At 43.0% G+C, this 26,631-nt stretch overlaps 6 protein-coding genes across 10 annotated transcripts; 3 read left to right on the forward strand and 3 right to left on the reverse strand.

The window, feature by feature from the left end:
• Positions 1–52: 52 nt before the first annotated feature.
• On the reverse strand, positions 53–1,539 carry LOC128894051 (uncharacterized). Its single transcript, XM_054155460.1, has 3 exons — positions 1,288–1,539; positions 457–1,010; positions 53–332 (listed from the first exon to the last, which is right to left on the reverse strand). Exons 1-3 carry the CDS (start codon positions 1,453–1,455, stop codon positions 236–238), a joined length of 819 nt encoding a protein of 272 aa, XP_054011435.1. The 5' UTR covers positions 1,456–1,539; the 3' UTR covers positions 53–235.
• LOC128894043 (A-kinase anchor protein 10, mitochondrial) lies at positions 1,401–6,290 on the forward strand. Of its 3 annotated transcripts, XR_008461448.1 has the most exons (11): positions 1,563–3,032; positions 3,285–4,062; positions 4,142–4,265; positions 4,334–4,470; positions 4,551–4,701; positions 4,776–4,890; positions 4,979–5,153; positions 5,216–5,289; positions 5,354–5,406; positions 5,468–5,630; positions 6,129–6,290. XR_008461448.1 is itself a non-coding variant. In XM_054155450.1 (10 exons), exons 2-10 carry the CDS (start codon positions 3,458–3,460, stop codon positions 5,555–5,557), a joined length of 1,524 nt encoding a protein of 507 aa, XP_054011425.1. In that variant the 5' UTR covers positions 1,401–1,540; positions 3,285–3,457; the 3' UTR covers positions 5,558–6,290. The 3 variants fall into 3 exon arrangements, 2 of the variants coding, with proteins under 2 accessions (XP_054011425.1, XP_054011423.1); XM_054155450.1 differs by lacking the exon at positions 1,563–3,032 and adding an exon at positions 1,401–1,540 and having other exon boundaries at positions 5,468–6,290; XM_054155448.1 differs by having other exon boundaries at positions 5,468–6,290.
• A 1,206-nt stretch (positions 6,291–7,496) lies between these two features.
• Positions 7,497–9,435, reverse strand: LOC128894049 (G-protein coupled receptor 143-like). The gene is made up of 6 exons (XM_054155458.1): positions 9,028–9,435; positions 8,855–8,966; positions 8,662–8,756; positions 8,403–8,581; positions 8,003–8,330; positions 7,497–7,935 (listed from the first exon to the last, which is right to left on the reverse strand). The coding sequence occupies exons 1-6, from the start codon at positions 9,175–9,177 to the stop codon at positions 7,711–7,713; spliced, it is 1,089 nt and encodes a 362-aa protein (XP_054011433.1). The 5' UTR covers positions 9,178–9,435; the 3' UTR covers positions 7,497–7,710.
• On the forward strand, positions 8,290–13,498 carry LOC128894041 (lymphocyte-specific helicase-like). 2 transcript variants are annotated; one of them, XM_054155445.1, is made up of 8 exons: positions 8,290–8,412; positions 10,120–10,223; positions 10,748–11,097; positions 11,173–11,762; positions 11,844–12,481; positions 12,555–12,949; positions 13,017–13,272; positions 13,359–13,498. In XM_054155445.1, the coding sequence occupies exons 2-8, from the start codon at positions 10,163–10,165 to the stop codon at positions 13,415–13,417; spliced, it is 2,349 nt and encodes a 782-aa protein (XP_054011420.1). In that variant the 5' UTR covers positions 8,290–8,412; positions 10,120–10,162; the 3' UTR covers positions 13,418–13,498. The 2 variants fall into 2 exon arrangements, with proteins under 2 accessions (XP_054011420.1, XP_054011421.1); XM_054155446.1 differs by lacking the exon at positions 8,290–8,412 and having other exon boundaries at positions 10,004–10,223; positions 11,844–12,259; positions 12,317–12,481.
• Positions 13,499–13,683: 185 nt separating this feature from the next.
• On the reverse strand, positions 13,684–15,655 carry LOC128894045 (28S ribosomal protein S5, mitochondrial). Its single transcript, XM_054155452.1, has 6 exons — positions 15,496–15,655; positions 15,287–15,361; positions 14,857–15,204; positions 14,525–14,755; positions 14,257–14,456; positions 13,684–14,175 (listed from the first exon to the last, which is right to left on the reverse strand). The coding sequence occupies exons 1-6, from the start codon at positions 15,566–15,568 to the stop codon at positions 13,768–13,770; spliced, it is 1,335 nt and encodes a 444-aa protein (XP_054011427.1). The 5' UTR covers positions 15,569–15,655; the 3' UTR covers positions 13,684–13,767.
• A 119-nt stretch (positions 15,656–15,774) lies between these two features.
• Positions 15,775–24,387, forward strand: LOC128894046 (homeobox protein Nkx-2.4-like). 2 transcript variants are annotated; one of them, XM_054155453.1, is made up of 3 exons: positions 15,775–18,508; positions 22,886–22,960; positions 23,935–24,387. In XM_054155453.1, the coding sequence occupies exons 1-3, from the start codon at positions 17,815–17,817 to the stop codon at positions 24,384–24,386; spliced, it is 1,221 nt and encodes a 406-aa protein (XP_054011428.1). In that variant the 5' UTR covers positions 15,775–17,814; the 3' UTR covers position 24,387. The 2 variants fall into 2 exon arrangements, with proteins under 2 accessions (XP_054011428.1, XP_054011429.1); XM_054155454.1 differs by lacking the exon at positions 22,886–22,960.
• Positions 24,388–26,631: the final 2,244 nt, after the last annotated feature.

Consider the following 26,631-nt stretch of genomic DNA (forward strand, 5'->3'; position numbering starts at 1 on the left):
ACTTGCACTCAGTTATTTTATATGGTTTATGTTATCTAAACACTCTAATTTCTTAGATGTTGTAACAGTAATGGAGCAACATGAATAGTACTCGATTCAATAATGTAATATCAGAGATCAAATATTGTATATGTATTACTTATATTAATGAAATGGAAGAAACTTTTGGGACAACCTAATACAATTGCGTATACGATTCCGTGCAGGCGTTCGCGTAAATAATTCATGGCACGTTTCAGTTCAAGCGCATCCAGTGAACTTCCTCCTGTTCCAGATTCTTCGCGCTGCGCGTCAAGTCGTTCAGAAGTTTTGGCGCCAGCTGCATCGCCAGACTGCGAAAGAAACAATCGGAAATGCTACCAATTTAACCTCTTTGGTTAAACAGAGATTGAATCGATTTCTAGATACACAAGAAATTTTAGACCCTGTCTCTGAACATTAAGGATCGATACTCACGGTATGAATGACAATCGTTGTTGTCCCAGTCGACGACAACGACCCTTCCCATCGGGCGAGTATCCAGATCGACACCGTCTCCTGGCCAGTCTCTTCATGAGATGATCCACGACCACTCCAGCGTTCTCTGGCGTCGGATCTTCGTCGCTCTCGAACGTGTTCCCAGTCTTGTCGTTGACCCTGGTCTTTAGGGTCCCGTTAATCGAATCGTCTGGTTTCTCCAACGACAAAGGCGCCGGAGTGTCATCCAAGGTCGAATTTCCGCTAGTTTCGGCAACTGGAGTCGAGTTCTCATCCGATAAATCCACCGTCGAGGTAGAATTATCGTTTTGAGGTTCGTCGGTTTCCAGACTCGAGTCCTCAACCGCGGAAACATTCGAGGATTCGCTTGGAGTAGAGTTCTGAACGGAATCGGATGGTGTCCCTGAGACATTAGCCTGTTGGGTTGTCGAAGAGGACACTGGAGTAGTAGACTCAGTCGTTGAGGAGGTACTAGTGGGTTTGACGATGGGTTTCAGCGTGAAATCGGCGTAGTCGTAGAAGTAGTCGTATTCCTGCAACCCACGATCGCGATATGCTTCATTAATCTAGAATCTGAGCATTAATATTAATTACTAGAGCATCTCGACAGCTATCCCCACCCTGAGGTAGCTCGCACACGACAAAACGCGTCTACCGCGACACAAACATGCCAGAAGAGCATCTCCTATACCTTCGCGCGGAAGATAAGAATCGTCGAGAATAATACTTTTCGTTATCGCGTTTTATCTGGTCTTATCGATCCTACTTAACCGCCAGACACTCGGAACCGTGGACGACGGTCGGCGTTACCGTGTAATCGTCGAGCAACTCCGTGTTCAGCACCGCCAGGACTTGCACGTCCTTCAGTTCGACCTGGACGTTCACGTTGCCTGTTTGTCGTTGATCGTAGCTCGCTGGCAGAGACAGACAGCCCGCCACGAGGTGAACCAGGACGAGGAGGACGCGACGTGGTAGCATGACGGCGGATCCGTACACCTTCCGCGGCGAGATATTGGAAAAATGAGCGAGGATCGTCGACAGGACTCACACTGAGCGGGTCCAGGTGAGAGGCGGTGTATCCACGATGCTCTTCCTTGATATAGTGGTCAGCACGCCTGAGAAACCGGTATTCTTTCTCGTCGAACGGTCACGGGTGCCTCGAGCGCACTGCCCGGACATTGGCCCCGTCGTGTACTGATATACATGGAGACACGCGTTTCTCGATGAATTCTGATTTAAATGCAATCACGACGCGAGGACAATTCGAATGAACCGTGAGAATTGAAGGATTCGTGGTGGACATGGGACATCATGTTCCTGGAGTTACGTTTCTTGGTGGTGAACAGAGAACCCGAACAGGGACTCGAATTGCTAATTAAACTCTGTACCTGAGACAGAAATTCTGTCACAGAAGTGATCATTGCTGCCTAAGAAGGATCCTCTGACGATCTGACATGGTCTCTGACATGATTCTGACTCTGGGTTCGTACGATGCTGGAGTTTGGATAATGGAGGAGGATTCAGCAAGTCCTTTAATACGGGAGCTCTGGGATTCAGTTTCGTGGTAGATCTTTCTCTTTCAAGAGGGATTCTAGGATCTTGTTTATTTAATGGAAGCTCTAGGATTGATGAGTATCGTGATAGATTTTCCTCTCTATATCCTGTAGAATATCGTTTTTTAATCGAACAGAAATGGTACAGTTATATATCTGATTTTGTTAGATATTAAAGAAAATCTAGATATAAAAGATATAAAAGAAAATCTAACAGCTTCTATTAAACGTCGAGTTCTCGCAAGCGCGCATCTCGAAGACATTCTTCTCCGTTGGAGAGGGGAGTCCCTGGCATTTGGCTCGTGCTTCAAACCTACTCAAACCTATTCGTAAATTCTCGTATAGATTCAGATTCATTGTTGAGGATAACAGAAAATCAATATTCCATCGATGTTTCCACCACCCTACGAAAATCCTCTAATTCCCAATATCCCTTCACCTTCACGATCTCTTACAAATTTCATTCGTAACATTCTCTGTTCAAATGGCAACGATCTAACGATTTGCAACCACGGGATGCACCGAGGCATTCCTCTCGATTACGAAACTGCTTAGAATAATCCTATTTCGTCAACACAGTGAATAATTTGACAACACGAATGATTTCAGCAACATAAATTGCAATTAAAACGAGCCAACATCGTCAGTGTTGCGATTCACGATCACTTTTTACCCGGGAAGAGTAAATCCGTAAATGTCAGAGAAATGTTCGGTCGAACCGAGGCAGCGATCCTGAACAGAGCGGCGATGACATTAATGACGATTCGGTGAAATGTCATGTGTCGTGTGTGTGCGCGCGATCGAGGAAGTTCATCGTGTCGTTTTCCTAATTCAGTGTTTAGCACCGTGCCCGAAAGGAGCTCGACGCATAAATTTTCGTTTCCGACAGGAAGAGATTGGCGTCAGCCTTTGAAACATTATTTCCACGTTCGATCATCACATAGCGTCGCTTATCATGTTTCGTTCTGACGTGAACAATGTTTCCATTTTTTAAGAAGTCTGGTAAATATTCCTCGCTCGTTTCTCGTCTGGTCCATTCATATCTCGTATATCAATAGAAATTCTTGTTGATTGCGTCGTACCTAACCTAAAGACGAAAATATTTATCCCTCTGTCAACCTCGAATTTTGCGTTTCGTACTCGTTGGCATGAACGATACACGATCAATCAAAATCGAATAACTCTTCGAGTTTATAAATTTTGACGATGTTTAATACGAAATTAAATGTAGAGAATAATTTTCGTTAATTTTAGGGCAAAGAGACAGTCCCAGATCTTTGCAAGCTTCTCCTACAAAGTCGACAAGTTCTGGGAAATCGTTTGGAGATGTCCTCAACGGCGGTTCGTTCGTTGGAACGCCAACAGGTACAGTGTACAGCCTTGAGGAAGAAGAGGAAAACGAAGTTATCAATGGGGAAACGAAAGAAATGTATTCCTTTGGCTCTCAGCTCTCTAAAACCCTCCCACAGATCCTTGCGGATAAAGGTGCTCTCGGTTATTTCATCCAGTTTATGGAGACACGTAACTGTATAGCGCTTATTAAATTCTGGCTCGAAGTGGAATGTTTGTATAGCTCGATCGGCATACAAGAAATTAATAGGAAAAATGTGGAATCTTCGAATATTGAAAATTCTAATAGACTCTCTAGTTCGGTGGATGATAACGAGAATTTTCATTGTAAAATAATGCAGGATACTGCAAATGATTGTGAAACTAAAAATACATTGATCAACGAGTATGTAAATAGTAACAATACAAAATCAAATTGCAACGACATGCCAAAGACTAGTCAAACGATAAGCAGAACGCGACAATCAAACTACACGTGCAAGAGACGCGACATGACGACCACTAGACAAGATGCTATAAGAATTTACAAGAAATATTTCGTTAAAGATGTCTTGGATACCAATCACATTCCGGAAGAGCTGAAGACAGAAACAGAGAAAGCTTTTGCTTGCGAAAATATTGAGCCTATGTTGCAGTGCCTACTATCTGTTCAAACAATCGTATACAAGATATTAGAGAATGAGTGAGTATGAGAGAGCCACGTGGAATAATTCTATGATCCTTTAGTGGAGTATGGAAGTTTAAAAATGGTGTTTTTATAGGCATATTAATGACTTCTTAAGAAGCGAATTCAATTGTAAACACCAGATTGATGTTCTTACCAGTGGTAATGTACAGCTAACAGACATATTGTACAACGAAACTGCGTTCTTTTATTTCATGGAGGTAACAATGTTGCGCGCATACTTAACAGCATTTTGAATTCTTACGATTAAAAGTCTTTGATCTTCCAGTTTTTAGAACTTGAAAACAAACGAGAATTACTGGATTTCTGGATGTCTGCTGTCAATTACAAACAAAACTTATTGGAAAAGGAGGATGCTACAGACCCCGAAGAAGCACAAACGGATGCTCTGATTATTTATGACAAGTATTTATTTTGAGAGATTCCTGGAAGTTTAATCAAAAATTTTTTTGATGAAAAAACTAATGCTATTTGCACAATTACAGATATTTTAGTTTACAAGCAACGATGCCTCTTGGATTTAGCGATAAAATTCGTTTCCAAGTGGAACAAAATATTTGCCACGAAGACGGAGAAGGACCACGACCCGACTGTTTCGATAAACCTTGTAAAATTGTATATAATTTCTTGAATAAGGTAACATTTGATATCAAAGATCAATATTGATACGACAATAGCACTGTGTTCAGATAACATTATATTTTTTCCAGCATTATCTACCCACTTTCTTATCATCGCAGTTGTATTACAAATACTTATCTGAATTAATCAATACTATACAAAGCAGTCCGTGTTCGAGTTTACATCCTAGGATAAAAAGAGCAGGTTTGTATACCGTTTAGTACGTCCTCCGCTATTAGTTATAATTGTCGTACTTAAAATTATCTAACAGCAATTATCTTGGCAATTTTAGGTTCCGATTGTAGTAGCGAGGTGAGTTCTGTTAGTATTAATATGCAAAATACCCTGCAGGCAGGGGGCGAAGGACATAGATCGGCCAATACCAAATCGAGTATTACCGGTGGAATGAACATCGATACTAGACAACTTTACGATCCGGATTCCTTATGGAGACGTAATAAATATAGGTAAATTTTCAAATAAATATCTTATCTAATAAAAATTGTTTCGATACACATTTCCTTTTCAGTTTGAGCGTCGGTTACGTCGATAATTTAGGCAGGTTCGTTACCGAAATAGAGCCAGATCCTCAGAAAAAATCTGGTAAGTTCTTTTAAGACGGAATCAAAAATAGAATCAAGATATTTGTTTATAAAAATGATTTTAGAGTCTCGATTAACGCGTGTTGTGAAGAGGCTTGTACATATGGAACAAGACAAGGTGAGTTTCATGGCACGTTTCTATAACTTTGTTTCGAATTGTAACAAAATGATATAATTAGGCGAAAGAAGAGTTAGCGTGGAAGATCGCCGAGATGATCGTTCGCGAGATCACGTCTTTGACTCTAGGAGCTTCGAATTTTTCGTCCTGATGGCAGACTCTACGTACGATGACATCAATTTCCTTTCTTTGTATAATATACTTCGCACTTTAAATGCTTAAAGGTAAATATTTTTTTTAAGTATGATTTTTTAAACGTTTACGGACCGATATCATATTTTGCCAAAGTGCCAAATCGAATAGAAACGAGACGAAATATTTTATTACATTTAAGAACGAAATTCAATCACCGACGGAAACGTTCGTCTGCACTTATAAATTTTTCGTACTTTTCATACCGATATTTTTGCGTCTTTTTCATAACGCACGAACGAAACCATGCATTTAAAAGTTGAGTCTACTATAAGATCACACTTATGATCAACGTAGAATTAACGAGCAAGGATGTATAAATCTTTTACATTTGAAACGGATATTTCACTGAAATTGACTTTTAGTTGCAAAAAATAAATTACATCGGTATAAATACGAAATTCTTCTGCTTCTTAAAAGCACAATAACGATCTGTATAAACGGAAACGATTTCATGCTTTTATTACTTTCGTGAGATTATACAAATATTCTTCTGTGTCGTAAGATATAATTGTACTGTCTTTTTATAGCAATGATATTAGGACGTACGGGCATATTGCTTTGCGTTCGTTATGCTGTGTTACTTTTTTAATCGTTCGACTGCCAAGTACTTTTGTAGCTCAGTAAGTTTTACGCTTTCTTCTTTAACAATTCTCGATGTTTTCTAACCTACAAAAAAAAAAAAAAAAGACTTAGAAACATATGTTTTACGTGTGACAACTAAAAGATTTATAACATATCGCGGAGGAATGTGATTTAGAATGTGGTTCACTGGTTTCGAAAGTTAACAAACGAAGTGCACTTTAGACGTATTAGATCGAGGATATGACGAAATCGTAAATATTCGTAATTTAGAATTCGTGTTAATATTCTGTTCACCTTCCTTGAAGTACTCAGACGTTAGATGTCAACTTTGCAGTATTTATTATAATTCACTATACAGGATCGCAAAAAGAAAAAAAAAGAAACGACAAATATTCATTTTGTTACTGTATAGTCAAAAGAATCTTTATATACGATCAGTCTTACATAGTTAGTACTATTAGGTAAAGTAATTTAGCTTTACGGAAAGATTATTTTATTAAAATTGAATCTATTTTTAAAAAGAAACTAACGATACATAGTATATTGAGAATACGATTTAAGTGATAACGTTTACACGTCGGACGTGACGAGTAGTCAGGTCCAATGGTGCACACACCGGTTCCTTTTTGCATGAACGCGAAAGAACTTGTGGCAACAGGTTATACAGTATTTTCGCGATCTATGCGAGTGAAACATTTTGCATACACTTAAGTATACTCTACATTCGAGTTTAACTTGCAATAAGCATGAATTCTGGATTATATCGTATAGTCTACGTATCGATATAGATCTTTTGGTGCTAACATAGAGAGAACTCGTTGCCCGAAAAATATAGTCTTCGTATTCATACGGATGTACATACGAATTTTTTTATCAAGAAGGGGAGGGATGTCGTACGAATAAAAATTTATTAATCAAAAATAATTGAGCGCATCTACGTGCACTATTTTCCGAGATATACGTACTTTTGTTTCAAAGGTGCTCCTTAGCAATAACGATGAAGATCAGCCGCTGAGTTGTCACGTTATCAAATCGAGGTATCAGTTATAAAAATTTGAATGCTTTGCGTCGAACATCTGTGATTTATTAATTGTAAAATCGCAGCGTAAGAAACATTAGATGTACAAAAATCCGTTATATCGATTAAATAATAGTACTGTATATAAGTGTTCTCCTTATACATGTAGAAAATAAAATCTCTTATATCTATAACAAGTAACAAACGTGCTTACACGGAAAAGCACCTCGAGTTAGAACGACAAATACTTCTTGCGTAAAGCTTTTCCACCGCGTACTAATCTCTCGAAGAATCTACGTTCAGATACATTCGTAAAGCGTTAAAAAAACAATTCGATGCATATATGTATATATACATGCAATGCTTATAAGTAAATATTAATGTCTAGCGTTATTCTTGTCAAACGTGTTCATATTGCAACGAACGATTGAGCGGGTTATAAAAATATAAACTTCCCTTAAGAACTTCGTAAGGCAGTAAAAGGCTGACGCGTTAATAAATTTATAACTTTAAAACGACGAAGATCCGTTTATGCTCGTATGCGGCGGGCAGCCATATTTTGGATTTAACAGTGGCGACGATTCGGTTAATCGCATACCCGTGTTTCCTTTTCCGATTTGACTTATGTTAAAACTCCCCAACATTTGGCAACATTCGAGTCGAAATTTTTCCGTTTTGCCCCATCGTTTGTATACCAATGCATTAAAGAACGCTTGCAGAGGATTTGTAACAGCCTGCGAATGGAATGTTCAATAATACGTGCTTTGAATTTACTATGTTAATGCTGTAAGATATACATACCATTATATACCATAGGGTGATGATAGCTTTAATCGGTAATTGGAACCATAAAGTCCATAGTAATATTCCGTTGATTAAATTCGGTAACCAACACAAGTAATATACAACGTTAGTCAACGCGAATTTCAGTTTTATGGTCTGCACCAGTTTCCTTTCTCTGCCCGTTATTTGCGCCAAACTACAACTAACGGCTGTTTGAAGGTCACGCGTTGAAGCGAAGTACAATACGGGATTTACTATCATTACCACTGTTAATAGTACATAAGTAGCACAATAGTTTGGCAGAATACGTAATATGGCAGTGGACAGAGATGTTAAATTGTGGCAGCTGGAAGAGTAATTATATAAGTCAAATAAATTTGTACAAAATGATTGCTATTGTCAAGTTAAGGGTACCAACTTTGCATTTGGTATGTACAAGATTGCCAAACCAAATGTGGTCAGAATTGCTGGACATATCCATGCAAAGGCATGGTAGCATGTAGGATGTCCAGATCGATCACCAAGGAGGAGTTTCATGTCTATTGCATAGCACAGTGTCCAGATCCATGTTGCCATGTAAAAGTATTGTGTCCAGGCCTGGAAATGCATGTATCGAATGCATTAACATATCAAAAGATATAGTAATTGGAATTTAATATTTAATATAATTATATTACCGATGAAAGAGCACAGAAGACAACACTGGAAGTATCGTCTTCCATTGGCATTATAGACTTGAAATTCATCCAGAGAGCAGATCTAATAAATACACCTAAAAGACAATGAAAATCAGGAATAAGATACTGTAGATATTCAGAATTAGAGTGACTATTTAAAGAGAGTATATAAAAAATAGTATGTAAGAGTCACCTAGGGATGCCAAGAGGTCAGCAGTTGCGAGCCACATAATGATCTCTCTCCCTCTAGAAGAAGAAAAGCTTTGCCATCGGTGAGGAAGACTAGACGTTTCCCTTGGTAGTATCTGCAAAAGAACTTTCCTAGTCTGTCGGTGCGATGATTGGACATATTAAAATTTCACTTACTTGATAAACTGCACCTAGGATGCCTATAGCAGAAGAGAGCATGCACACCGAGTTGTATGCATCCGTGTTAAATTCTTGCATTATCACGATTGCCATATCCGTTCTGTTAGAATGATGACAACAGAACGTTTGTATTGTCGGATCGGCCATATTATGTTTGATTTTGATTTCTCGAGCATTGATCGAAGGGACGATAAGAAAAACCTATTGGCGATAAGATATTGCTCGTTTCTTAAATTGTTTTGCGTATTAGATCGCGTCATATAAATCGAAGCTATTCTCCATCGATCGAACGTTGGTTTTACGAAAACTCTGTAAAGAATCAATCAAGTCTTGTACATTTTTATTTTAAAACGAAACCGTACGAAACGTTTGATCGACAGATCGGCCTCGACGCCATGCCTTTCGCTTTAATCAGCTTTAAAAAAATGTTTCTTGTACATAGAGTACTACAGAGTTGAAACTCCAGTATCTTTTAGGTCTCGGTACTGTACATGAATCTATAATCTTTCGTCCGTGATAATACTGCATTGTTCTTTATTTAAATGCATCTTCTAGAAATATCTGAAATCATCTGAAACAGTTGAATTCGAAAGCTGCAAGAACAGTTTTACAACATTTTCGTAGGGGTTTTAGATTGAAGTTGATGCAGTGATGGACAAAATCAGGCAAAACCTTAGGCATTGAATAAATTCGTCTCGTTTCCTCTTTTCAATGTTTTCCACAATTTTCCAAAATAGGAGACGAGAGAAACACATTGGCTTTGAGATTTATTCGAAGCCTAGGTTTCTGTCCATCAATTTAGTTTTGTAACCAATACGATTCTCAGCAATTATGCAATCGAGTTAGATATCATGCTGTTGGTGTTGAAAAATTAAAGGTTGACTGTCTAGCTTCTTTATCATGTTTATGCTCGTTGTAGAAAGCGCGGTCTGTTTTGATTTGAACTTTGAAGCCCTCTATACGCGTTTACCGGCTTTGCTCTTACATTTGGCGGGATCTTACTTGATCGTTCTCGTCAGTAAAGGCTAGTCGCGAACACTGTGCATTCGTGTTTTGTTTCTTTTCTTTATATTTCAATTTGTTGTTCAGTGGACAGGTGTGACAGAATTGATTTAAGTTGTTTATATAGAAAATGGAGAAGGAAAATATAGATGTCACGGGGAATTTGTCTAATGGCACGAGTTTAATCGCAGGTGAATATCTCTATTTCATTAAAGAGAATTTGATTTAGTACTAATTTTACAAACTTATTTAGATTAACATTCGTTTAATACACGTTTCTTTGAAAAAATGGAAGAATTACACGCTGGCTTGAATTGATAACGGAAATTAATATGAAAGTATTTTCATTGTTTGTTGTGCTTAATAGGAATATGTAGTTATTTCTTTACGAATTTGTTTGTAATCCAAGTTATGATTGTCTTTAAATGACCTCAAAGTAACCTGTTTCTGTGACATTGACAATCAGTACGAGATAAAACAAATGCGCATGCACACATGCACGTGCGCGTTAATTGAAAATCAGACCGATAGTTCATCCTTCAAATCCTTCTTTATCGAATTTTTTAGTCCTTTTTAATCATTTAATTACGAAAAACATTAACATAATGATTTGAGTTCCACATTAATTATAACATTCCTAGCATGGTGCACATTAAATTAGTAATTATGATGGGTATTTCTGAATTTTTTGATTTTCTTTTTTGGCTATGGAAAGGTAATCCAAAGAATCTTGCGGATGATGTAGTATTCAGTAGTGAGCCATTGAAAGAAAATGTACAGGAAGTGAAAAGAAGGAAAAGACAAATTGAATCGGAAAGTAAACAAATAAGAGAGGAAAAGTACAATAGAGAATTACAAGAACAACAATATAAACGATTAATGCATTTATTGAACAGAAGTAAATTTTATTCTTCATATATTGTTAATAAAATTAATGATACTACCAAGAATAGCGATAAAAATGTTAATAAAAGACATATGAAAGAGGCTGGTGCTGCTGCTGGTGTTTCACCAGAGGCAAAAGATAAAAGGAGGATCTATAAACAAAATTATATATCAGTAGATGTAAGAATACTCATGTTGTAATTTTTATGTAACTTGTACAATGTTTTTCTTTCTAACAGTTAACATATTCGCTAGGTGCAAAGGAAAATAGTTTCAAAGCAACATAGATTGAATTCTTATGACGAGAGCCTTGAGTCTGAATTGATTATAGATTCCAAAAATGATAAACAAGAAGCTTGCAATACTGCTATAGAGACACCAAAGTTTTTCAATGGGGTTTTAAGAGATTATCAAAAAGAAGGATTGCAATGGCTGCAGGTGCTGTATGAGAATGGTATAAATGGTATTTTAGCTGATGAGATGGGTCTGGGGAAAACGATACAAGTGATAGCTTTGATATGTCACCTGATTGAAAAACAGCAGGATGGCCCTTATTTAATAATTGCACCTCTTTCAACTATACCAAATTGGATGATCGAATTTGAAAGATTTGCTCCAAAGTTACCTGTCTTCCTACTCCATGGTACAATAGATCAAAGATACTCTATAATAAAAAAAATTAAACAAAAGTATAAAATCACAAATACTTATAGTACTATGCCAATTGTGCTCACTAGTTTTGAGATGCCACTAACTGAAAAAAATTTTATGAGATCTTTACATTGGAGGTATATAATAGTCGACGAAGGTCACAGAATCAAAAACCACGAATGTCAACTTGTCGCGTAAGTTTATTAAAATTAAAAGTCTAAAATATTTTAAACGATATTCACAATTTTTGTTTATAATTTGTTGTTGTAAAACAGGTTGTTGAAGCAATGCAAATCGATGAATCGACTTTTGCTAACCGGCACACCGCTACAGAACAATTTAGCGGAACTGTGGTCGCTGTTAAATTTTCTATTGCCCGAAATATTCGACGATCTAGCTGTATTTGAATCGTGGTTCGATGCTAAGGAACTCGAATACGACGAAGGAACAAAAAAATTTTTGAAACAAGAAGAAGAGAAGCACGTACTATCGTCGTTGCGTGAGATATTGCAACCGTTTATGTTGAGGCGCGAAAAATCAGACGTTTGTTTAGATGTTCCGGCAAAGAAGGAATTGATCGTCTACGCTCCGCTCACAGTACTCCAACACGATTTATATAAGGCGGTATTAAATCGCGATATAGAGAAATTGAGTTTAATGGACAATTCGCCAATTATATACACAGAGGATGGTAAACGACCAAAAAGAAGATGTACCATGAGGAATGTATTTAACACCAATCTTTCAGGCTACGCTTATGATTTGGTTCAGGAAATCGACGAAAGTATAGATAACGAATTCTGGAGAAAACAGAAGCCTGTGGATAAGTCACATTTGACTGCTTGGAAACAATACACTGATGTCACAGATCGCAATCGAGATTATTTACTTAATATTAAATCTGGTAATAGAGGTAAGTCACTCTCTTGTAGAAAGTATCAACTGTTACAATATTTCATTGCTACATCGACATCCTTTTGTTTCAGTGGCAATGTACAAAAAAATTGTGAATCACCCGTATTTAGTTCACTGTCCGTTGGATCCGAGTGGTTTACCGAAAATAGACGATGATTTGATTAAGTCGTCTGGTAAGCTTTTAGTATTAGACGCGATGCTTGCAAAGCTTAAAGAGCAGGGACATAAAGTTTTGTTGTTCTCCACTATGACAATGGTATTGGATGTGATAGAAGATTACCTTTCACTGCGTGATTATGATTACGTCAGATTGGATGGTAACACTCCGCTTGAAGTGCGAAAGGAAAACATTAAGAATTTCACTACGAACCCTGATTTATTCTTGTTCCTTATATCTACAAGAGCAGGCGGAGTCGGATTGAATCTTGCTTCAGCGGATACAGTTATTATGTATGACTGTGATTGGGTATGTTACTTTTGACATGTATACTTCGTAATAATTACTAGTTAAGAATTACTAAATCCATTTATAGAATCCGCAAATGGATATACAAGCTATGGCCCGTTGCCACAGAATTGGACAGGTTCGACCCGTGGTTGTGTATAAGTTATGCGTTAAAGGGACAATCGATGAATCGATCATTACTCGCGGGGAAAAGAAACGTTTTCTAGAGAAAGCGGTAATTTCTAAGATCGATAAAATCTCCGTATTCGATAAGGAATCATTACTAAGATTAAAGGAGCTTTTGGAGTCAAAAGAATGTCAAGTAGTCGCGGCTGAAAATCAAGGTAAATCGTAAAACAGGTTTTCGTAACAATTTAACGTAAAAAAAAAAACACGTGTAGTTTGGATAATCTAATAATCCCTGATGCAGTTTTTACAGAAGAAGAACTTAACAAATTGTTAGACAGAAGTGACTTGTATGAGAAATAGCATAAGACGCCTTAAGTAGCCTAAATTTTCTCGAAAAGGATTTCGTAAAAAGAATACGGACGAAAATTATTTCATAATATTTATTTTTTGTACCTGATGAGTAACCAAGAGAGCAACAGAGATTGACTCCTTGTTAACTCCAAACTTCTGTAACGTTTTTTTGATAAAATGTAAGTAAGAATTATACTATAATTAACTCACCATTAGTAAGGAATTGTTTCCGTGAATATGTTGCGAGGAAAATAAAATAAATAATAAAGACTGAATCAGCTTTAGAGCTTCCAGATTTCAGATTTTTATATTAAAGTGTATGTACACGAGTCGTTTATAATTGCTATATGCGAAGTATATTAATTTGTTTCTGCTGCTTCTTCTTCTTCTTCTTTTAGTTTCTTTATGTGTCTTTCCCATTTAGGTATTTTCGCTTCTGGATATTTCTCGGTCAGGAAGCTGCACAGTTCTCCGTATTCGGCTCTTAACCTTATTTTTACTTTGTCCTGATCCTTGCTACGTTCTTTTTTACGCAGATAAATATCGTACGAAGGTAGCTTTGTGAAAAACGGAGGAGGCTTCTTCTTGTTTAAAATCAACCGTCCGTTCATTAGGTACTGCTTGAAATCTAAAATCTCGTCACTCGCGATCTCTGCCGGTGTCCTCACCGTTTCCGGTGACGCGAGTACCTCGGGAAAATAATCGTGTTCCTTCTTAAATTGAACTACGTGCAATTTCTTTTCATCTGCCATCTCTTGATACGATTTCTAAAACATTATAGTTAATATTCATGATGTATCGTACAATTCGAAAATTGCAGTGACGATGGACGATCGCGATAAACATACCTGATTTAACATGCCAATGAAGAAAGCCTTTATAACGTTCGGAACATTCACAGACCCCTCGATCTTGGCGTGCAGATTTTTTATGCCAATTGCCTCGCAACACGCTGCGATAACGCGATGACATCTGAGTCCGTAACCCTTAGGCATTTGTTTGGCAAATATTTTCGTCCTTCCAAACTCAGCGTAAAAATCGTGTAGTACTGAAAGGAAAAGGTTTTCAATCGCGTGTATTTTTACAGCTAGGATTAATACGATGAAAATTGTTTACTCGTGTGGTTGTCGTATCTTTCGAAATACATCAATCTCTGTCCAGCTTTGTTTCTAGCTAGTGTGAGGGCTCCTTTAGTGTCGCCTCTTAGCGCCGTAGCAAACCCTGCCAAACCATTTCCATTCCCAGTTACGGCATAGACGGTAATTCGCTTTTTGCGGCCGAACGTACCCGTCATTATGGCGCACTGATGGAAATGTAACACCCATGTTTGAAAACCGACGAAAGGTTCTAAAATTTCAGGATATACAAAAAACTGTAATTATTTTTATTTCTACCATACTTTGTACACGTTTTAGGTACTATGTATATACAAATATCGGAATGCCAACCTTCGTCGATAGGATCAGGTGGTCCAAGTTTCCTTCCACCCATTATACCTCCGCTCCAGCCACGATCCAAAGGTGAAACCTTATTCCGTTTAAAAGGTGAAAGCTGTATTTTAGGTATCTGTGATTCCTCTTCAGAGTTTGGATGTTTGGGAACTCTATTTGGATTGTTCAACTGATTTCCTTGGAGGAGGGGAGAATTAAGTCCTGGGAATATCATTGCTTCCTTTCCAACTCCTATAATTTGGCCCTTATTCAAGTTTTTTATTCTCGGTACACCCTTGCCTCTGCCTCGTTTTTTTCCAGCATTACTGACACTGGTGACGGATTTCCACAGCGCGCTGGCTGGTTCTAAACGGCAAGCAAGTTTGAGTTAGCAAGAGCTTAATCCAGGACCTTTAAATTACTTACGAAACAGATTAATGGAACTTACTTCTGTTGAAGAAATTGATATTCCTTGCATCTTGGACTAGTGGAACGCTCGGCTTCAACAGACCAACAGCTAGAGCTGAAAGTAATTCACACTGTAATTATTAATTCATGATTGAATTAATTCGCAATTGGTTAAGAGTTTGAGGTTACGAAAATGAAAACAAAATGCCACGAGTTTGATAATACGATAACAGAACTGCATCGAAGTACCATTGTTCCTAATGATGGAACTTTTCGCACAGTTCGATATTAAATCGCAAACACGTAAAATTCGATGCGCCATTTCGAAAGCATAAAATCGGCCAGAGCGTTCCCCGTGCAGCTCCGTGATAAGATGCTCTCCGAATGAAATACCAAAGGAGGAAACGCTTTGGGATAGTCGATCGTTCGGAAGATTTCCTACAGATGTCGTAAAGCGTCGCGTTTTGTAGTCGTTAGGTAGTTAGTCGACCTCAGGAGCTGTAGCTATTCCTGACGGTAGCTACAGTACGGGTGTAGCGATCCCGAGGTACCCGAGCATTTTAGGGGCCCAGTGTGATAAGAGATAAAAGGCAGAGACAAAGAAATGTAGTTATCGTAAGAAATTAAAGATATATAAGACCGTATAACTTCTAGCTACAGAAGCTCGAAGTCGAGGAGGGATGCAAAGTAAAATATCGTAACGTAAAAACTGCGATACATCGAAGAGCGTTGTAACCAGAGTTATGTTCTCCGCGCTGCGATAAAAAAAGAAGCATGGAATCGAGCGACATCGGTGTTCGGCGGCCGCAGTTGACGTTTGGCGAAGGGCGCGATAAGATGGTCGGTAAGGTCGCGGAGCAGGGCGCGTGTACCTACGGAGAAGTCGCAAAGGACAAAGCGCCAGAATCGAAGAGGGGGAAAAGAGGAGAGAGAGAGAGTGTCGGGCAGGAAGGGTGGCAGCAACCTCGACGACGAAGGTGGGCCGTTCCGAGCACGGGTGGCCATGAAACGCCGATAGACGAGGCGGGCGCGGTGGTCCTCCGCAGGGAGCCGGGGTTCAGCGGCGCGATAGGCGGACGCGTTTCAGGAGGTACGCGGGAGAGCTCGCCAACGGTGTAGCGACGGTGGTGCAGCGAATGAAAGCGTCGAAGGTCTGCTATTGGCCGAGCTCGTCCAATGGCAGGATGGTTAGGTCTGGCCAGGGTCTGGCTGGGGGTCGGTTAGGTAGCCCCGCGATCCCCTCTAGTCGACCGAGTGGGAGCCCTTCTCTCACACGCAAAAGGGGACATCTCATCACGACTCTTGGTAGCAGGCACTTCTCCGTAGTGGGCACTCCACTCATCGTGTCGTCGTACGGGTTCTCCGCGAGAGGCTGTGGGGCCCGAGCCCGGACGAGCGAGCGAGCGAGCGAGCGAGCGAGCGCGACCGGCCGAGCCGCTGGTCGAGTGGGTCTAAGCGGCCGTGAGGACCTCTCCAGGAGTACCCGACAGTCCTCTCCATTCATTCATCCATCCATCCATCCATCCATCCATCCATCTATCCAGCCAGCGAGCCAGTCAGCCAGCCATCCATAGACGCGCTCTCCTCTCCTACGAAGAGAGAGTGTATCCTCGACGAAGGTGGAGGCGAACCCGTAGAGTGGTACATCTACCATCGTCTCTCTATCGGCAGAGTCCAAGGACTCGAAGACCCCCCGGGTGATTTCAGTCGGCCGCCGGCCGGCTCTGGCCGGCCACTATCCTCGACCACGTGTGTGCCATCGTTCTTCCCATCGTGTCGTGTCAGTTTCGGTGCCGTGACGTGACGTGTGATCTACCTGCCGGGCGAAAGCCTCCTTCGTCCTCCGAGGGTCGAGCGACTGCTCGTCCGGTGCGCGCGAGACCCTTCGCCAAGGAGACTCGTCGCTGCCACCACGCGGCGGACGCACATCGAACCGTGCTCTCCTCTCCGTTGTTACATTCGCGAACGGCGATCTTAGAAGCCGAGGGACGCTCGCTGGTTGTCCTTGACCATCGACCAGGTGGTGTGCTCCAGCCCTCTCGCGTGTCGAGCGTCGAGCAAGTGCCCTCTTCGAACGGAGAAATGCGCCGGACGACGCGGTGTTGTCGTCGCTGGACGCGTCCAGCACCGGGTATAGAGAAGATGGACGCTACTCGCGAACTTTATCGTATCGGTTGACTCCCAGTGATATCCAAAGAATCCAACGGGAACCAGTGTAATATCGTGCAGTTAGAGGATTATTCGGTGTGAATGATCAAAGTGCGACTGTGAACCCTCCGAACCGTGCAAAGTGATCGGTTAACGCGAGACTTTGGCATCCCTGATCAAATAAAAAAAAAAAGAAAAAAAGAAAAAAAGAAAAAAAAAGAAAGAAAGGAAAGAAAGGAAGGAATTGATTCCACGGATCGTCTGACGGACGCCGCGTCCGAGATATTCGAAACAACGTCGAGGTCCGCGCGTCTGGCAGCGGTGGCAGGTTCGTCATGTCGTTTTCTCGCGGTTAGCGCCGGCCTCAGGATTCCGCGAAGCGCGAGCTTCAAGTACTTCGACGGCGCTGGCCTTGCCGAGATGAGCGGTGGCAACGGCGGCGGCGGAGGCGGCGGAAACAACGCCGGGAACCAAGGAAACGGTAATGCCACCAGCTACCACCAGCATCAACAGCAACAGCAACAACAACAACAACAACAACAACAACAACACACTCAGCTGGAGCAGGCAAGCTTGCTGCCGGACGATCTAAACGGTATTGACCTGGCGGTGAACCTGTCGCCCAAACAGCACTCGTCCCACGTACAAGCGGCTGGCGGCGCTCATACTATACCGTTCAGTGTCAACAGCATCCTGTCCCCGAACGACGAATCGTACAGGAAGCTCGGTCAGGAAATCGGCGTCGGCGTGGTCACGCATCCTCAGGTCTCGCCTTACGGGAACGCGTGCGGCGCCCGAGTGGGCGGCAATACCGGTAGCTTGAGTGCGAGCAGCGGCAGTCCACCGCTTCACGGAGGCTCGACGCCCGGTGGCGGCACTCCCGGACCGGTTTCCGGTGCCAACGACGCCGCCGGCCCCGGCATGACCGCCATGGGGAATCCTTACGCTACCATGCAGCTCACCTCTCAGTATCAGTATTGCGCCGCGGAGCTGTCCCCTTATCACCACGCGGGATCAGGGGTCGCGGGAGGTGCCACCGCCACCGATCCCATGAGGTCTCATCATCCCTGGTACGCGCCCGCCCCGCCGGCCACCAACGACCCCCGCTTTGCCAGTGAGTATGCTTTTCCTCCTTCTATTCTCTCCAACTTCTCTACTAACATGCCACGGTCGCACCGTGAAACACCGTCGCTCTAATTCCGTTCACTTCGCGTTATTGTTATTCTTCGAGTTCCGCGATTCGTGAAAGACGAGATGTATTCGAGGACCGACGTATTCTTGGTAACCGAAGCTCGAAGATGTGGTTGTAGCTTCTTCTCGTGGTCCAGTGACACCGCTGCACGATGCGTACCGAGTCTAGTTTTTAGAAGATTGGGATAGCCTGGTCGACGTAGGTTGTAAATGTAAGAATTACGCTGGTCAGCGGTTTTTGGCGGCCACACGAGCGTTGTCGCTTTTTTGTTTAGAATGTTTAGCGGAGTGTCGGGTCATCGACAACCGGCGACGAACAGTCAAGTCGCCCGGCAGATTTAGCGAGAGTCGGTCGTTCGGAATAAAAGTAATATCGACAGAGATTTATGTTATAGTTCTATGTTACGAATAACAAGGAATGTACTGGGCGTTCGGGTCAACGATTACAAGTTCTCGTTGTTACGTTAAATTCCGGTCTTGTAGGATCATCAAACGTAAAAAATGGAAAATAGAAAAAAGAAACATAGAAAGTAACGCGTTTCTATCTCCGTAATACTCCATTTTCGTGAAGACCTTGTACCATTTCGTGAATCGTCTTTTAAAAACTTCCAACAACCCCACACAAGGCATCATCAACGTTCCGTCGCAGTCTGTCGCTCACCGATAACGCGTCGGTTAGTCTGTACTCTTAACCTTTGGCGATGATCTGGCTGATTTTTATTGCCGGAACGTCCAACGCGAAGCGTAACCATCCAGAAGCTAGAAAAAGGGGAAAGCTTGGAACGCGTCGTGCAAATACGTTTCGTCTTCGAATACTCTCCTCGCGATCATCCCTTTCGCCTTCGACGGGGCACGTCTGTCCCGCTTTTATCGGAGTCGTATCTTATCCGGTGCTTACGTCCATTTAGGTATCGATGAAGTGGCCAGGCTCGTGTTTCAAAGTCCACCAACAGGGTGTCCTTTCGTGTCGTTGCCTCGTAACATGGACTCAGGGATCCCCCCGTCGCGTATCCGAATTCTTCTCGATCCTCCTCTTGTCGCGCTTCCCGATACAGCTTACGTCCTACCACGGAATTTTTCGACCGTTAGTACTTTGGATATCGTTCCAAAAGGCACCCCTGGCCAATTGATACGAAATTTGGAGGATGCTGTGGAAGGACACCGAGTATAAAATGTCAACTTCGGAAATTCACGGGTTTAAAAGATACAGATACTTTAGAGGAGACTGTTCATTCGCTGTGATCGTTTGCTTCGAACATGTCGTATTGTTTTACAAATTTTCTCATCTTTTTATCTTAATCTTACATTGTCGCTGAATATATCGTCCAAAGTGCCGAAGAATTATTATGACGGATTTAGAATTGAAAACCTGTATCTCTTAAACCTGTACAAAATTGCCGAAGCTGAAATTAGAATATCTGGGATCCTTTTGTATCCCTCGCAATACCCACCAAGTTTCATCTCGATCGTCCACCGTTCCCGGAAGTGCCTTTCTTTAGACGCGACTCCTGGAAAAGGTACAAGCTGGATACATCGAGTGATAGCAACGATATCCACCGCGAGTGGAGGCCTTCTCCATGTTGAACATCCTCTAGTCGTCCTCTTCTCACTTCTACCTCGCTCGAACAACGCATTACGCCTTCTGCTAATTGCACACGGTCCACCTAGGTCCTAGCATGTAATTCTTGGACCTTTTCTACTCGTAGAATACTTTCGTCGCACGTAGCCCATCAAAAAGTATCCTCTTCGACTCCTCCTCGTCGCTTCCTCCACCTTGAATTCTTCCGCTTCCCTCATTTCTTCATCCAACCCAGTCTTCGTCAATCCCAGTCGAATACGCGACGCTTCTACTCCGAGGCGTACTTTTATTTCGTACAGCGAGAACCTATCCTCCCGAAAGAAGATCGCGGGGCCAACAAAAGCGCGTCCTACGGACTTGTGTCAACAGACGTACGTTTCCTTGGATTTCTGTCCGTCGCACGCGCCACTCCGGCCACCACCGGAGACGTATCGATCCCCTCGGCTTGAGAACGCGTGGCTACCGGACACCACGGGAGATTTTAGTTAAACAAATAAGCCTGGACCCTCGTCGCGCTGGCTCGACTCGACGACGGTGGCCCGGACCCGATTTACGAGGAGATCGAAGTATTCCTACGGGTTCGAACACCGGGAGAAACGAATTGCGGCGGTCTGTCGTTCGCGAGCGCTCTGCTTTGGTATTCGTATTTACACGGTACCGTTGCGTCGAATCTTTAACGTTTAACGTCGCTGTGCATTAGTTTCACCCTTTATTTACTGTCGGGACTTACGAGTTCAGTTTTTAATTATTTGGTGGCAGGAGAAGCTTTTTTCCTTTTGAGAGATAATTTGTATAAGTTGATGTCTAGAATTTTAAAAGCTTTCGAGAAATTCATAGTAAGTAAAGGGTTAGTTGGATGAAGGCTTCCGAGGGGTGTCAGGGCTTCCTCTTTATCGCGAGATGTCCATCAGGCTCGCTACACCACCACCCATGTTACCATCTTCTGTTTAGTTGGACGATGTCGCAGGACGCGTCATCGAGACACTAACGGGCATGTAGGATCGATTCCTCCCCTAATCATATCTTTCTGGCTTAACCCTGCTCGTCTACTTCGAGTCGTTGAAAGGCCACGGAATAAAACGCGTAGATGTTTCTCGATCGTAGAGACAATGTCTGGCCCTCGTAAGTCCACGAAACACCAGCGGCACGCAAAAGTTTGTCTATGGCCGGTCATTGTTCGCCGCCGGTGGCCCAGACGCGCCAAAACGTCGATTTGCCTAACGAGATAGGCCCTAACGAGGTTAGGTCTTCGTCCCGATACGCCCTCGCGTTCGCACAAGTTGGAATCGTCGAATGCCTTCCATTGTCTGAAAGACAAGAAAGGCGGGGGAGACGATTCGTCGATGACTAGGAAATTGGCCCGACACTCGAGGTCGAAGGTCGCGGGGGCTCGTTGCAGGTATCGGGGAGCCAATTGCATCTTGATTCAGAGGGGATGTTGTAGGTGGATGTAGTAGGGGTATGTACATGGGGGCAGCAAGAATTTGAAGGAATTCGTTGTTTTGACATTAGACAGAGGTCAGTGAGAGATCCAGGTACTCTTTGCTTTAGGTCCAGGATTTCCAAGCTTTCTAAAACCGTTCTTCTAAATCACCTACTTATTAGATCACGTTCAACTTTGTTTCACGTTGGTTTTGTAAGTTGGTTAGACCATCGCGAGCCTCTCTATTTCAGAGCGATGGTATCCCAATGGTCCAGGATTTCCAAGCTCCCTAAAACTGTTCTTCTAAATCATTCTGTTCTTCACCTATTCTCTTCCAACCAAAGTCACTTTCGTTTAACCTTCGCTCCTGCTGCCTGCAGTGGTCGTCTCCACCACCCATCCACCATCTATCCACCCACCTATCCACAACCTAGTAACCGGTACACATCGAGGAGGCCCTAATCGTTATCGTTTTTATCAGTTTCACCGGTCTGCTCGTCTCCAGCGGCGTGCGTAAACAAATTCGGCAGTGTTTGCTCCCGGTGTCTCGAGTGGTATGTCTTTCTCGCGGCGGGACTGGGCTGACAGGGGCCTCGGGAGGAGTGCGTTCTCACAGACATAATAATAATTCGGTACCTCGGTCGTTCGGACCTCCCGTGCTCGATGACGTAGCACTTTCGCGCGGCTAAATCGCTCCTTTTGTCCGGGACCGTTCTTGACAGCCCTTCGCCAACTGACAAGGGATGGACTGCTCGTTGGGTTTCAGTAGCTCGAATTCAGAGGCACGATTGTCCGTCCCTCTCGCTGCCATCTCGGGATCGCGTCACCATTTCACTTTTCACGGTTGTCTCCTCTGGAAATTATTTTAAACGGCCGCGGCCGGAGGAACGCGGTCTTCGTGGCGCGAGAAGGGCGTACGAGGGCGGGGATTATTGTAATTAACGTTACCGCGATGTTTTTGTTGCGTTAAGTATGGGGTATTGTATATTGCTCGAGAGTTGGCGAGACACCTACGAACCGAACGGAACAGAGACGAAGGAAATTTCGCCTTTGGCCCTTTCTTTCGAGCAGTCGCACTGTATCGTAATCACGCTCTCGAACTCTTTCATTTTTTTTTTTACGTATATCCACGGCGATAGTTTATTCCTCGCCAACTCCCGTGCAACGAACTGTAGTTGGATAGGGTACGTTGAAGTCGAGGGAGGAGGGAGTCGAGGGTTAGGTCATCTTAGGTGGTTAGGGTACATTTATCCCAAAAACAATAATTTCCGAGATATTCAACCACAAATGTATTGCAGTCGCTTGTTCGTCTCCGCCCTCGGATGAAAACAACCAGTGGTGCATTGACGCTGCTTTAGAAGCTGAATACCTCGGTAACTATTAGTTTTAGGATAAACATACCTTAGTTTCAATACATTTAGTTCGAAAACTCGTTGATCCGTCAAATCTTACCATTGATCTAACCCTCGGTTGGACATCTTGAAAACTATCATACTTTTTCCCGTAATACAAACTAGCAGAGACGCGTCCAAGTGGCTCGCTTCTACCGAGACGTAGAAACGGCGACAAACGTCATTGCTTCATTCGTTCTTCTCTTTAATCGTTTAAAGAATCATCGGCGCAGAAATTTTTGCCAAAGTATCGAGTTGTCCCAAAAGTTTCTCTCGATTTATTAACAAACAATGCACGCACGATATTTTATGTTACATTACCGAATTGTGTAGGATCCATTACCGTGTACAGGGCCGGCGCGACCTTTCGCGTTAAAATCCTACACTCGACATTTCGCAACGAGAAATATAAATAACAATACTTCGACGATTTTGGTCGGTCTTTCGTACCGAATCATCGCTGCTAAAAAAAAAATGTCTTGCATCTGTCGATGATATCCTCATTCTACGAAAAGTTAACAAAAATCGGTGTTCTTTAATTAGGTAATTTTCGTAGACCTCGGTGCTTTTAAAACGGTGGAGCCGGGTTGAATCTACTTTGCGCCGGTCCTGGCCGCGTGACGTCAACTTCCGACGCCGATCGCACGCGGCGCAACCGATTTGAAATTAGTGTTTCGAACCTGTTTGCGTTCTTTATTTTATCTGCTCCACTGTCTTTGTTTCACCTAGATCCGCGGTCGCGTGCAACTAGTTTCGGAGTGGTTTGAAACTGGTTCGGTTGCGCCGTGTGCGATCGGCCTGAGAGATTCGGTTCCCCGTTTCTATGAAACACCGGCGCAGAAAATAACTCGAGCGCAAAAAGTCGCGAAAGAAACTTTTGGGACAATCTGAAAGACATGCTTATAAACTAAGGAAAAGAGAGTTACTATCCCTGGTTTCTCCAATATGTTTTGCAGTCTCGCGGCTGATGGGCGCCGCGGCGGCGGGCGCCGGGTCCAACATGGCCGGGTGCTCGGTGGGCCAGTCGATGGGCGACGTGACCAAGTCCTCGGGAATGGGAATGGGCGTCGGCGTCGGCGTCGGTGTCAGCATGGGCGTCGGCGGGATGCAGTTTCCCCACCTAACCCAAAGACGAAAGCGTCGCGTTCTCTTCACCCAGCAGCAGGTTCACGAGCTCGAGAGGCGGTTCAAACAGCAGAAATATCTGAGCGCCCCGGAACGGGAACACCTGGCGTCCCTGATCAATCTCACGCCCACACAGGTACGTGCGCAACATTTGTTTAGATTCCTCTGTCGTCGGGATAGATTCTTACATCGTTCATTAAAGATGGATGACACGGAGTATCGGGAGGGGGTATTTAATGATCGGCGGACGCTCAGATTTACCTTGGAAAAAAGTGGTACGTAACGTTACGTGCAGTATTCACTGAAAACTTTGGAATTTTCAGATCGCAGATATGCTCGGGTTTAGCTCGAAAAGTATAACGAGCGGAGATTCAAGATTACTGGAATTTTGAGATCGTAGAGCAGAGCTCGGCAAGATCGACACTTTTCGGCCGAAAACACGTTTTCAATTTGAAATCTAAACATTCGTAAATGAAGTCGGAAGAGAAGCGATGCTCGGTTTACCTTATCGCTGCCCGAATATATTATAAATGCATTCTTGATGCTCCAGGCGGCTACCGATCGGCGTAGATCTTTATATTTGTCTTTTCCTCGGCGGCGTGACTGACGCGTATCGCGACGAGACGAGTCAACGTTGTATATAGAATAAGAATAGCATTCCACGCGGTTGAAACCAAGGGGCTAGCATCCAAATAGGAACGTTGTTTAACGAGAGGACGATGTTGTGTATCGATCGCGTTCTCGAGCCGCGTTTCTGTTTCCGTTCTACCCGATCGGGAATCGACTAATTACAGCGTAGCGACGGCGTAATCCGCGCCGATCGGTCGGATCGGTCCACCTGTTTCCTCCTGGCGATGCTCGAGATGGCGAGACGCGCACACCGACGGCCGTATCGCGTGCACGCGGAGGCGCACGACGAGGATTAATTGCCGAGAGGAGATTAATTGCAGGGAGCAGGTGGTGGGTGTACGCGTGGGTGTATCTGCGTCTCTCGGCCAATCGGATCGATCGACCTCAGGGGCGTTGGTTGCTTCGGAGCTGTCAGCCAGAAACGTCGAGGCGCCTGCCGTCGAATGGAGACATTCGATCGTCGGACATTTTCGTTTCGTTCCAAAACCCTGTCTCCGTTACGGGCTCCTTTGGGGAGAAGTTGAAATTCATTCGGAGGCTGGAGGATTAATACGCGGGACGAGTTGGCGCAATGGCGAGTTTAGGACGGAGGTGTCTTGACCCTTTATAGGGAAGAACTCCCTGGGCATTTTTTTTTTCACTGTTTCACTTTTTCACTCCAGGTTCCTTAGAGGTTACCATGTGAACCGAGTGACCTATAGAGGGTCAAGACGGGAAGGATAGGTGTCGATTTCGATAGTTCGAGAGAATTTGTGACGTTTCGGTAGCTTTGGTGGTCCTCGGGTGCTGCAGCTATGTTTCATTGCATAAATGTAGCTACAGTACGGGTTTGGCGATCCCGAGGTAACCGAGCTGTAGGGGGGATCCTAAGGGATCCTAAGAAACAACTAGTACCGCTAACGAAAAAGTTACGAAGAGTGGTATCTTAGCAAATGTAATGTAAAGAATCAGTGAAGACAGTACGTCTTGTTAATAGTAGGGATGGAAGTAGCTTCTGTTGGATACTCGAAAGCGTGTAAAATTTCCAAGCGATTTAAACTTCAACCGTTGCCCAACGTGTATCATTTTTATTTTCAATTTCTGATAGTTCCCATTTGAAACCATTATTTTTCCCCTAAAAGTCGTAGCTTGAAAGCGCCGCTATCGCCACGCAAAGTAGTCGGTTTGTCGCGACTCCGAAGAAAGGGTCTCGTCCAATTTTGGTAGCGCGATTCGACACGTCGGGTGGAACAATTCGGTATCGAAAGTGTTAAGCAAATCGTAGAGGATGTCCAGAACGTCGGGAACAGTCCTCGAAGAGGCTCTTTGTTTGTTCGAGACACCGGACATTCGACCAGGCTCGCTGGTTGGACGGTCCTTCCAACCGAACGACGCGCGCAAATATTGTCTTAGGTATCCGAAATTTTTCTCTCCGCTCGATCGATGGCGATTAACCGTGACGCAACCGCGTGAAAGTCGAATATGCAGATGGAGAACGCTCGCGAAGGTGACGCCACTCAGTTTTCTTTAAACTAGGAAGGTTGGGAAATCTTTGTTATCGTATGTCACGATGTCTTACGTTGTCACGGTTGAGACTTTGGTTATACGGTAGTCTCTCTAAATCCTCAAATTTCTCTACGATAAATGCACAGTGAAAGTTTAAGGTGATAGTACGGCAGGTAGTTGAATTCGTCCCGATACGGTCCAAAATATTGGTCTTGGTCAGCTAAAATTTTTTTTCAAAATTTTCGAAATTTTTCTTCCCAAAATTTATTATAGCGTGGTTCGCAGAGAAGCGAATCGAAATGATCGACTTTTAGCTCGCGCATTTAAGGAGACTTTACCGTACATGTTGATACTAATAATAATTAATAATCGAACGTAGAGACGTAGTTTCTACGCCCAGTAGACGAACGCCA

The sequence above is a fragment of the Hylaeus anthracinus genome, unplaced genomic scaffold (genome assembly GCF_026225885.1).
Source record: "Hylaeus anthracinus isolate JK02 unplaced genomic scaffold, UHH_iyHylAnth1.0_haploid 3, whole genome shotgun sequence".
Taxonomy (NCBI): domain Eukaryota; kingdom Metazoa; phylum Arthropoda; class Insecta; order Hymenoptera; family Colletidae; genus Hylaeus; species Hylaeus anthracinus.